At 48.9% G+C, this 11,395-nt stretch overlaps 2 protein-coding genes, 1 non-coding gene and 1 pseudogene across 4 annotated transcripts; 2 read left to right on the top strand and 2 right to left on the bottom strand.

The window, feature by feature from the left end:
• Positions 1-302: 302 nt before the first annotated feature.
• Positions 303-1,103, bottom strand: Gm9169 (annotated as a pseudogene).
• A 1,937-nt stretch (positions 1,104-3,040) lies between these two features.
• On the top strand, positions 3,041-5,936 carry Tnfaip8l2 (tumor necrosis factor, alpha-induced protein 8-like 2). 2 transcript variants are annotated; one of them, XM_006502040.4, is made up of 2 exons: positions 3,041-3,142; positions 4,878-5,936. In XM_006502040.4, the coding sequence occupies exon 2, from the start codon at positions 4,907-4,909 to the stop codon at positions 5,459-5,461; it is 555 nt and encodes a 184-aa protein (XP_006502103.1). In that variant the 5' UTR covers positions 3,041-3,142; positions 4,878-4,906; the 3' UTR covers positions 5,462-5,936. The 2 variants fall into 2 exon arrangements, with proteins under 2 accessions (XP_006502103.1, NP_081482.1); NM_027206.3 differs by having other exon boundaries at positions 3,103-3,142; positions 4,861-5,936.
• Lysmd1 (LysM, putative peptidoglycan-binding, domain containing 1) lies at positions 5,932-11,369 on the bottom strand. The gene is made up of 3 exons (NM_153121.2): positions 10,461-11,369; positions 7,471-7,832; positions 5,932-7,061 (listed from the first exon to the last, which is right to left on the bottom strand). The coding sequence occupies exons 1-3, from the start codon at positions 10,638-10,640 to the stop codon at positions 6,923-6,925; spliced, it is 681 nt and encodes a 226-aa protein (NP_694761.1). The 5' UTR covers positions 10,641-11,369; the 3' UTR covers positions 5,932-6,922.
• On the top strand, positions 6,271-6,397 carry Mir8099-1 (microRNA 8099-1). The gene has a single exon (NR_106175.1). It is a non-coding gene; the product is annotated as a microRNA 8099-1 (primary transcript).
• Positions 11,370-11,395: the final 26 nt, after the last annotated feature.

The raw sequence follows: 11,395 nt of genomic DNA, 5'->3' as shown, positions 1-11,395 counted from the left end.
TGACAGGGCACGTCCACACATAAGTGTCCTGTGCTTGCTCTGGTCCACGAGCAAAGACTAAACAAGCATGGACTGTCAGTGATGGTCTGCAGCAGGGCTGGTGGCAGCCAACTCCATGATGGACAGGTCTACTTTAACAAAGTATAACCAAGGAAACACGTCACAGTATCAGATGAATTATGTAAGAGCAAAGTAGGAACAAACCAAAAGATGAAGATGAAGGAGCTGCCACAAACAAACAAGTGTCCCCCATAATGCACCTACAGAGGCAAACGGCGGGGAGAGGGCAGATGATGCTAATATGAAGGGAAGCTGAGTACAGCATTTATTTCTCATTTTATACAACTCGGACTCTTTACAAAAATGGTTATAGTCATGCCTGGAGAAATGTAACCCACGGCATTTGAAAGCAAACACTCTTTGTAGTTATTTAAAAGGGCCTTTTTAAAAAAATTATAATACAGAGGTCTGTGCTCTATAAGCAGTCCTCCACTGTGCATTATAACAATAAGGTTTACTTTTAATACAAAGACTAGGTGTTTGGTAGTTAGGAGCCACTGGACTTGACAAACATCATCTTATAATTGCTCTTCGCATCTTTTTTGCTCTTCGGGTCTTCTGTGTCGTCAGGATGCTCAGCAGCATGAAGCTCTTCTGCAGACTCCTCCTTCTCAGACTCAGAGTCACTGTCCGAGTCATCTGGACTCTCAGCATCAGGGGAGTCGTCTTCATCGTCATCTCTAGCCACATCATCTTCTCCATAATGATCTTCTACCTCACTGAAGCCGAGTCCGCAGTGCCGCCGATACCGTCAGTTTGCTGTCGATGCTCTGCTGGTACTGAGACTCCAGCTCTTCATTAATTTTCTTGTCTTCTTCCCCTGTTCAGAAGTGAGATGTTGATTTGTGATCTCCTATAACAAGACGACCAGTGTGTTCTTTCTTTCCTGCACCCATAAGTCTCAAGAACTTTTGTTTTCTTTCTTCATTGCCTAAGTCTGCTGCCTCCCAATTGCTAGATCCAAGATCATCGTCAGGGGAGGCTAAACGTATCACCCCATGTGGGTGAGACTCCCGGGCAGCACTCATCGTAGCTGGGATCCCGACGGGGATATGCCAAACACACTCGCAGTTCTCCTCAAACGTGACACCAGCAGCCCTCACCCAGCCACCGGACCAAGCAGTGCCACTCCAGAACGCAGAGCCCCCTCCGAGTTCTCATTTCCATGGACTTTTAAGAAAAAAAGTTTAGCAGGAAGATGATGGCACACACCTTTAATCCTAGCACTCAGGAGGCAGAGGCTAGCTTGGTCTACAGAGCGAGTTCCAGGAGATAGGTTCTCTCAATGGCTCATTACTTACTAAGTACTAAAACTGACCTTGAATTCACAGAGACCTGCCTTCCTCTACCTCCCCAATGCTGGGTCTAAAAGTGTGCACCCCCACATACAGGTGCGGTGCTTTATTTTATTTTGGTTGATGGCTAATATGGGAGGGACCAGATCACTGTGGGCACGTGGGCTGGTGGTCCTGGGTGCCATATGAAAAGAAGCTGAGAAAGTAATGTGATAAACATTGTCTTCTATGACCTTTGCACCAATTCCTGCCCTGACTTCCTTCAATGATGGATTATAATACGGAAGTGTAAGCAAAATAAACCCTTTCCTCCCCAAGAATGGTGGTTCATCATGGCAATAGAAACTCTGAGACAGGCCAGTGAAACTATGCCTCAAAGAAAGTGAACCAGACCAGGTTCCTGAAGATGACATCAGAAATTGTTCTCTGAAGCCCGGCGTGGTGGCACACACCTTTAATCCCAGCCCTTGGGAGGCAGAGGCAGGCAGATTTCTGAGTTTGAGGCCAGCCTAGTCTACAGAGTGAGTTCCAGGACAGTAGGACAGTCAGGGCTATACAGAGAAACCCTGTCTCAAAAAACCGAAAGAAAGAAAGAAAGAAAGAGAGAGAGAAATAAATAAATAAATAAATTGTTCTCTGGTCTACACACATGCACACACTAAATATGTTTTTAAAGACTTTTATTGTTTGTATGTATGTGTATTCTACATGTGTGTAGGTATCCAAGGAGACCAGAAGGTATTAGATCCACTGGAACTAACTAGTGGTTATGAACCACCAGATATAGGTGCTGGGAATAAAAGTCAGAACATCTGGAAGATCAGTGAGTCACTGAGCCATGGAGTCGCTGACTCCAGTCTCTGGAAGCCCCCAAATCAGTTTTTAAATCCCTGAATCCTAAGGCCTTTTTTTGGGTTCTCAATCTGTGCTGAAGAAAGCTATATAATTCACTCCTTTAAAGATTTGTGTGTCTGTGTGTGCCCAAGTGTATGTTCATGTACTGATTTATTCAGGTGACTCTGGAGGCCAGAAGAGAACACTGGAATTCCTGGAGCTGGAGTTGTGGGTGGTTTTTCCAAGACAAGAATTTTACTATGCAGCCCTGGCTGGCCTGGAGCTCACTCTGTAGACCAGGCTGGCCTTGAACTCAAAGATTGGATTGTCTCTGCCTCCAGAATGCTGGGATTAAAGGTGTAGTTTTGCCTCATTGGAGTCTACCCTCATTTATCAGGCCCTTTAAAGCTATTAAGCTCTGTACTCCAGCGTTTTGGCTCGATGCTGACACCTGCTGGTCACGCATGGCTCAGCAGCCCTAACCTTGGCACCTACCTCCTGCCTGCTCTGGCTGGGGCAGTCTGTGCCAATCTTACCTTCTAGGGCCTGAAGATGCTTGTATAATGCTGTTCTACTACACCACTCGATGATCTTTCAGTACTTCCCTCACTGTCTCTCACATTAAAATCTGGACTCTGCACGGTTTTCAGTACCACAAAAATATTAGGCAGCAAGAAAGAAGCAGACCTTTTATTAGGTGGAGGTGTGTAAATCCGTCCTTGCCACTTCAGAGTTGGTGCTTCCTACAGAATTCCATTCCTTTTGACCTTTGTCTTATTTCTAGGTGGCTCTTGGGACACTGGACTTCTTGGTGACAGTGATGATGAACCGGAGGTGGAGAGTAGATAGGCGGGGCCTGGGGTGGGGCTAGACCAAAGGGCCTCTTAGGAGCTTCTCCATTCTGTGAGCTCTCAGAAACATCCAAGGCCAGACTGGCACCCAGCACACGGCAGGTGAGAGTCTGGCAATGACAGAGGGTGGGTTTCGGGGTGACACTGACAGGATATCCTGACCCTTTCACCTTCACCTTTCTTTCTGTCTTGTGAAACTCTCGCTTGTAGAATTCTTGGGTCTCCCCCTCTCTCCCCAGAACCATTTTAGTGTATTTAGTGGATGGGGCAAGGCTGTCTGAGAGTGAGACCTGGCTTGGGATGGTGGCTGAGTCTAGAGCTGAGGGACAGAGATGCACATGGGGTAACGACTAGAGATTTAGAGATCTACAGTATCTTCGGACATGGAAGTACAGTGACGCAAAGTGAAAGAAACCTTTGCTAGGCTAGAGATTCATGAGGGTCACGTAGAGGCTGGGACAAAAAGAGCGAGTGACATAGCTACCCTGGGAGGACTGGGGACCTAGTTGGAGATGGCAAAGGGAGCAATAGAGAGCTGGGTAAGAGGAGGGCAGGTAGGGAAGGAAAGCGGGCCCCTATAGAAAAATCATCTCCAGTGTGAAAGATCCACAGGGCAAGGCAGAAACAAATCAAGATGGCAGGTTCCCATTGGAGTGATTCGGCTGCCGGAGAGAGCCCCCTGGCTGTCCTCCCTCTGAGAGGACTCCTATTTTCATTTGAGGGAGAGGGTGAGGTTGCTCCTTCATTGCGGTCACAGCCACATCCTGCAGAGCCGGGGAGGGGGAAGTAAGAAGCAAAACAACCAGAAGAAGCACAGTCAAGGCCCATGGTGAGAAGACCCTGTCCGTAGGCACAGGATATACCACCAAGAAGGCCTCGCTCTGCTCAGCCTAGCCAGCCTGAGACCACTACCTGCTGCCGCAGCCACCCTTCAAAAGAGCGCCCTCCTTGTTGGAGGGCGAATGTGGAGGGGTTATTTGACTTGTAGCCTATTTTTTCTCATAATTTGTGTCTGTTATTTATTATGTATATGTGTGAGTAGAGGCCAGAGGTGTTGGGTCTCCCTGGAGCTAAAGTTATAGGTGACTGTGAGCATCTGTTGTCTGAGAGTGTTGTCCCACTCCTTGAAGCCTGTTTTCATACTTACTAGGCCAAGTTGCTTAAGATCTCTTAGCTTTGCCCAGAGGTGGTGGCACATGCCTTTAATCCCATCACTTAGGAGGCAGAGGCAGGCAGATCTCAGTTCAAGGCCACCCTGGTCTACAGAGCGAGTTCTAGGACAGCCAGGGTTATACAGAGAAACTTTTGTCTTGAAAAAACAAAAACAACAAAAAAGAGTCCTTCAGTCTGAGATTTCTCTCTGTAAAACAGGGCTTGTCACCCATATGAAGTTGGTAAACCAAGACAGTTAATATCAAACACTTGGCACACAGTAGGTTCTTTAAAAAAAAAAAAGCCAAGTGTTCTATTTAAGATTCTGGAGACCCTATATCTCTCACTTCTTTTAAGACTTTATGGTACCCCCACTGACATGAGCTTTGGATCTCAAGCCTGGAAACAGAGGGGCGCTGTGCAAATTCCCTGTCGGTCGGCCGCCGCATAGCCCACTGCCCTGACTCCAGCCATGCCCACACTCCTCCAGCCAGGCTCTCCCTGCTCCTCGCGGCTGTTTTGGAGACACAAATGTCTTGTTTACAGCACGGAAGGGAAAAAGCAGAAGCAAAGCCTACAGGATGGAGGGGCCCAGGGGAGTGGGAAGACAAAGCAGGCAGAGCGGTGAAGATGAGGAAAAGCCATTTCTCTCCTTTTCTCTCATTTAGCCGGTTGCCTCTTCCAGTGACTGATCACACACCGACCGCAAGCACCATGGAGTCCTTCAGCTCAAAGAGTCTGGCACTACAAGCGGAGAAGAAGCTGCTGAGTAAAATGGCTGGTCGGTCCGTGGCGCATCTCTTTATCGACGAGACCAGCAGCGAGGTGCTAGACGAGCTTTACCGCGTGTCCAAAGAATACACGCACAGCCGGCCCAAGGCACAGCGGGTGATCAAAGACCTCATCAAGGTAGCGGTTAAAGTGGCTGTGCTGCACCGCAGTGGCTGCTTTGGCCCTGGGGAGCTGGCTCTGGCTACACGATTTCGTCAGAAGCTACGGCAGGGCGCCATGACCGCACTTAGCTTCGGTGAGGTGGACTTCACCTTTGAGGCTGCCGTGCTAGCAGGTCTGCTCGTCGAGTGCCGGGACATTCTGCTGGAGCTGGTGGAGCACCACCTCACACCCAAGTCACATGACCGCATCAGGCACGTGTTTGATCACTACTCTGACCCCGACCTGCTGGCTGCCCTCTATGGGCCTGACTTCACTCAGCACCTTGGCAAGATCTGTGATGGGCTCCGGAAGCTGCTGGACGAGGGCAAGCTCTGAAGCTCCGGAGCTCAGCACACTGGACTTTGGCAAAATGACTGACTGGGAAATGACACATCGGGCTCTCTAACCCTGCACCAATGCTTCTCGATCCCCTGGCTTCACTCTCTCCCAAGAGTGCTATAGACACTGAGGCCACCCCCACCCCCAAACTACTGCTGGGGCAAAGCAAGGCTGAACTGAGTGAGGCGGCTCTCGCTCCCATCCAGTTCCAGTAAAGGAAACAGCTGACTGAAGAAGAAGTGAAACTCAGGTCCGCTTCTCCCGGGAGGGCTGCCCAGAACCAGGGGATCCTCCTCCTCCACAAACCCGAGGAAGGGGACACTAAAGGCCACACGCAGGAAGGTGGTCATTAGAGACCTCCTGGATCTAGAGTTGGAGGCAGCACTAGGACACATACAGACGCTGTGTTCCAGAGCTTCTAGAAGGAGCTGGGGGAAGGGAGGCACAGGGGAAATAAAACCACTAAAGCATGCACAGGGCTCACGGTTTAATCTCTCGAGCTCCATACTCAGGCTAAACATAGAGGAGAGGTCTAGAAACAACACTTATTCCCACTCCTGAACCGGAGACAGACTCCCAGGACTACTGTGCCGCCATGCCTATTTCATCACTTAAGGAACAAAAGACAAATTGTACTGCAGATCAGATACAGATTACAGATACATATGAAGTGGGGGCAAGGCAAAGGTAGGCTAGGGTGCGTAACAAAGACACTTCTGTAACTGTTCTCCTTGAACCCCAAAGCATCTTCCATTCCTTAGCCCCACCACGCGCTGGGGAGAGGAGAGGAGCTGGAAGAAGGATGCTTAGTCAGTATCCACCACGCTGCCTTCTCTCAGAGCCAAGGCGTGGGAAAGGTTGTAGGGAGTTCTTAGTTACAACTGAGTCCCACCCTTTACCTTGGGAGTGGGGAAAACTCAGCGCAGTCTGCCATTCTATGGTGAGCATCACCAACTCCCAGGCCTCAGCAACAAGCTTCGCTAGGAAAGTGGGACAGGCGAGCAGCCAGCCGCCTCCACTTACAGTTCTGGGTTTCCCTATCTTCAGTGATATGGAAATTCCCCCCTCTTTTCCCAGTTAAGAGGAGAAAGGAGTTAGATATAGCAAATAAATATTACTTCAATATAGCACCAAATAAATTAGGTAAGATCATTGGAGATGGGGAGGGGTCTCTGCTTCCCTGCTCTAAGGCCAGGGAATGCTCAACGGGACAGCGAGGGCATAGAAGAGCCTTTGAATCTAAAGGCTAACTCTAGATTCAGCCCAAGAACTGGGAAGAGGTCTGCTCCCACTCGCTACGCTTGCCACTAAGTGTCCCCAGCTGAAGAAATCTTGGCAAAGATGGCTGGAGAGGAGTGAGGCAGGCTGGGAAGCTCTGTTCTTCAGCCTCACCTCAGACTCCTCTCCCCCTCGGGCTGGTCCTTCAACATCCTGCCTTGCTCATCAGTTCTGGGGACATCAGAGTTTGAAGATTTCATCTTCCTGGTCCCGCAGTGTCTGGGTCCGAGACGTCCGGGTGAGTGGCACAGGGCCTAGGACTGCTCGCTGCTGCATCCGAGGGGAGCTAGGGTAGAGACCCGTGTCCTCCTCAGGTACCCTGCCGATGAGGGAAGGGAGAAAGAGCAACAAATCAAGGCAAGGACCTGAGAATGGAGCGGTGAGTGGGGAGGTGGGGGAGGGGAGGCTGCCTCCCTTTGTTTCACAAGTTGGATGGAGTCTTGCGACCCTCTGAAGAACTTGCTCCTAAGGCTTCATCCCAGCACACTGGCGTAAGACCCCACAGACCCTGCCTCCCACGCGCTACCACTGGCGTAAGACCCCACAGACCCTGCTTCCCACCCACTACCCCATTCCAGATGCCACTGGCTCTTTCATGATTTGGGGACCACATGGGGAGAAAGGCATCCACTTGCCTGTCCTCGGGTACTTTGGTTACTTCTTAGTTTGTGACCAGCTAAAAGAAGAGGGTCTCTGCAGGGAGCTAGAAGGAGCGGCCAGAGACTCACCCACTCTCCCCTTTCCTCAGCTTCTGGGCAGCAGCCTTCTTTGACAGGCTGATCTGTGAGTCAAGCTTCTTAAGGAAATCAGAGGCAGAAAGGTCATGGCTGGGGGTGGAGGTTTCCTGGTGAGGCGGGAGGCCTGTGCCATTGGGCCGACCCGACCCTGACCCTCGATTCTTCCTCCTCCCCGAAGATGATCCGATCTCATCCTTACTCGGGCGCACCTCTTCCTCTCCATCATTTTCCTCCTCAGAATCCAAACCATTAAACAAGTCTCTGGGCTCTGATAGGATGGGGATGTAGAGCGTTTTCTTCAGGAAGATGGAGTCGTTAGTATAAAGGCGGTTTGTACGCTTAATCTGTTCCATCTTCAAACAAAAGCAACGAAATTAATGTCTGACAGTAAAATCCACCAACCTCATAAAACATAGCAAGCTCTTTTTCTTCCTTTTCACTAAGTAGAGCAGATGTTCTCAAACATTTCTGGCTTAGTATTCCAAACTTATTGGTGTGTGTGGTTGAAAACAGTGTACTTGGGGGTAGAGCCTGGAGGCTGCTATAGGGTTTACTATGTGTGTGTGGCAAGCACTTTTATTAACTGAGTTACCAAATGAGCCATCTTCCTAGGCCACCAATTCAAAGTTTTTAAGTAATCGTACAACATTATTTGACACCATAAAAAACTAGCTAAAATATAAAGAGCTGATATTAATCTTGTTTTATAATTTTCATACTTTTTAGTCTTAGGATACCTTCACATTTTTAAAAATTATTGAGGTGAGGCTGGAGAGATGGCTCAGACATTAAGAGCACTGACTGTTCTTTCAGAGATCCTGAGTTCAATTCCCAGCAACCACATGGTGGCTCACAACCATCTGTAATGAGATCCAATGTCCCCTTCTGGTGTGTCTGAAGACAACTGCAGTCTGTAACTTCAGATCCAGGTGATCTTCTGACCTCTATAGGCACCAGGCACCCCATAGCAAATGGCCATACATGCATGTGTAGCCCTATATGTCCTTGAACTCACTCTATAGACCAGGTTCACCTCAAATTCAGAGATCCACCTGCCTATTCCCCCACCAACCCACCCTGTGCTAGGATTAAAGGCATGTGCTACCACTCCAAGCTAATAGTGCAATTCTCTAATCCCAGCACTTGGAAAGCAGAGGCAGGCAGGTCTATGAGTGTGAAGCCAACTAAACTACATATTGAGACCTTGACTAATAATAAAATAAGTAAATAAGTCTTGGTGTCTAGAGTTGTAGCTCCATGGTAAAGAGCTTGCCTAGTGTGTGCAGTCCTAGACTGGACCCCTGGCAGACCTCAGATATTAAGTAAATAAACACCTCACATGTGTTCTCTCATACTTGCGCCCACCACGGCCACACGTGACTGTTCTTCCTCTTTCATGCCCACATCTTTCTCTTGATATCTAGAAAAAGCTATTAACCCTCTTGCTGGCATAGCAACTTCCTATGGCTCTTCATTGAATGAGGATTCAAAAAGGATTCAAGGACTGTGTATATTTAGCCCCCACAGGAAGTGTCTAGCCTTGTCTCTCTTCTGCATTCTACCACTGAATTACACTTTCAACTCCAGTACCCTGGTTTTGTTATATGTGGAGCTGGCCTAGAACTCTGCATCCCTTTGACTTAGGCTCCTGAGGGCTAACATCAGAAGTTTGGCATGGACCACCAAGTCTGGCTTTCAGACTTTTTTTTAGACCTGGCTGTCCTGAAACTCACTCTATAGACCAGGCTGGCCTCCAACTCAGAAATCCGTCTGCCTCTGCTTCCCAAGTGCTCGGATTAAAGGGGTACACTGCCATGCCTGGCAGCTTTCAATCATCTTTTAAACTCCCACATGACTGAGACTATGCCAGGGTTTAGAGGCACAATGTTGAAAGGAACTGATTTCAGCTCTTAAAAAGCTTGTGGGCTGCTGGAAGACAAGGATACAAACAACTGGGTTGAACAGATTTGTAGGTGGGAACAGAGGGGAAAGTTTCTAGGTCTTCAAGGCCCGTGGTGACGGTACTCCTAAGCCTGCACCTCAGAGTGTGGTTGTCACACTCCTAATCTCAGCAGTCATGATGCAAGAACACCGGAAGTTCCAGGCCACACTGTCTAGAAAATCCACCCCCCACACACACACACACACAAAACCCCACATCAAATACTATCCACTCCCACTTCCGAGCAAGACTCAATAGTTCTGGATCTCCGACCCCTTGTGGATATTCCTTACAGCATTTCTTGTTTCTTCTCTGCTCCTCATGAGAATTTAAATTCCATGAGCACATCGACAAACGTATGCTGTGTCTCCAGAAAGGCTTACCTTATGCTTTAAGTAGAGTGGCACAGGAATTTATCTAAACCCAACATTTGTTTGTATGTGGTAAAACAGGATATAGACAGGAAGGCTGCAACTTTAATGCAAGATATTTTTTATGCCCATCAAACCTCTCCTAAAGATGACCTGAAACACTTGAAGTATGTAGAGGGGACTTGTTTTGTGCCTCTGCACAAAGAAAACAGAGCCTTGGGGTGGAAATAAGAACTACAAATGGGCACCTTCAGAGTGCTAGTAAAAGTCAGCTCTTCCTTACCAGTCTCTACATCCCCACCCCCACCCCTACCCCACCCCCGCATGGCTAATAGTACCGGCTTTAGAGTCAGACAGAAACCTTACTCTGACACTTAAGTGATTCGACCTTGATCAAACTGGTTTATCAGTCTTAAGTTGATAGGGACACAAGTCCAGTTAATGGCTGTAAGCCCCGCCCCCACTCACCCACCTCCCTCACCATCTACAGGAGTTGCTCCTCCCACTGGGATAGTTGGGCAGATCTGTCCCAACAGTGCTCTGCTGAGATGTGAAAGCAAAATAAGGAAGAAAAAAAACAGACCATAATAGAATTTAAATAATGTGAGAGGGGGCATCTTAGCGGGCCACCCACTTTCTCGGGACTATCTCAATTCTGGAAGACTCACCGTTACCCCGTATTTGAGTGCTAATCCAGCCAGGGTGTCTCCAGGCTCCAATTGATGCTCCAGGCGTCTTTCCCTCACTGGGGAGCAGGATGATTGTACCAGGCTTCCATAAGAACGAGCACGGCTCCCATGCAGCAGCCCTGACCCCCCGAGGGGAGGCTGTCTAGAGGGAGAAGCCATCTCCTCACTGTCAAGACCTAGGGTCACAACTGAGGGAAGCCCAGCTAAGTAACAGTGACGGCCGAACCCAAGGAATGGATATTCAGATAATTCGTTTTCTCTTCTCTCGTCTCTCTACAGTCTCCCGACTCTCGAGAGACTACATTCGTCGTCCTCCTCTTGCTGCTTCTTGCCGTGCCTGGAGTTACTGTCCGTCTCTTAAGAAGTCTGCCAGGCCGGTTACATTTCTCTTTCCACGAGCTCCTTACCCATAAGTATCTTCCCTGAGCTGTCAGTCGCTGACCCGGTTGACTTTCGACGCCCCCTCCCCAACTCCTCGCAAGCCTGATCTCTGACCTTTGAACCCTAGACACCCTCATCAACACTCTTCCCTCAGTGTATCCCCACATCCAACAGTCGGGATGCCGGGTGCTCCCACATCCTCTCTGTTCCAAATAAGGCCCACCCCAGGTAGGTTGTGGCTGAGGAGTACGAGCCTGAGGACAGCAAGAGTTTGTAGTATATAGTCCACTGAGATCCCTGACGCCTCGCTCCACATCAGGAAGGTCCCACCCTGAAATTCCGGCTCCACATACAGGATCTTGAGTCTCCGAACACCTGGATCCTTCGAGATGTGAGGTCCTGTGTCCAGGTGAGCAGTGTGCTCTTCAAAAAAATAAAAAAATAAAATAAATAACCAAAAGACTTCATTTCCCAAAAGGCACAGCGTCTCAAAGTATTGTAGGAAATGCAGGCCCCCTCAGGGCGCTGGAGGC

The sequence above is a fragment of the Mus musculus genome, chromosome 3 (assembly GCF_000001635.26).
Source record: "Mus musculus strain C57BL/6J chromosome 3, GRCm38.p6 C57BL/6J".
Taxonomy (NCBI): domain Eukaryota; kingdom Metazoa; phylum Chordata; class Mammalia; order Rodentia; family Muridae; genus Mus; species Mus musculus.
This window is presented reverse-complemented; position numbering and strand designations above follow the sequence as displayed.

What these genes read in the sequence shown, in the direction of transcription:
- Tnfaip8l2 (XM_006502040.4), top strand. Translation starts at nt 4,907, where the DNA reads ATGGAGTCCTTCAGCTCAAAGAGTCTGGCACTACAAGCGGAGAAGAAG.
- Lysmd1 (NM_153121.2), bottom strand. Translation starts at nt 10,640, where the DNA reads ATGGCTTCTCCCTCTAGACAGCCTCCCCTCGGGGGGTCAGGGCTGCTG. An exon ending in CACTCAAATACGGGGTAACG is followed by an intron (nt 7,833 to 10,460) that starts GTGAGTCTTCCA and finishes TTTTGTTTGAAG; the next exon opens with ATGGAACAGATTAAGCGTAC. An exon ending in CTGAGGAAAGGGGAGAGTGG is followed by an intron (nt 7,062 to 7,470) that starts GTGAGTCTCTGG and finishes CCTCATCGGCAG; the next exon opens with GGTACCTGAGGAGGACACGG.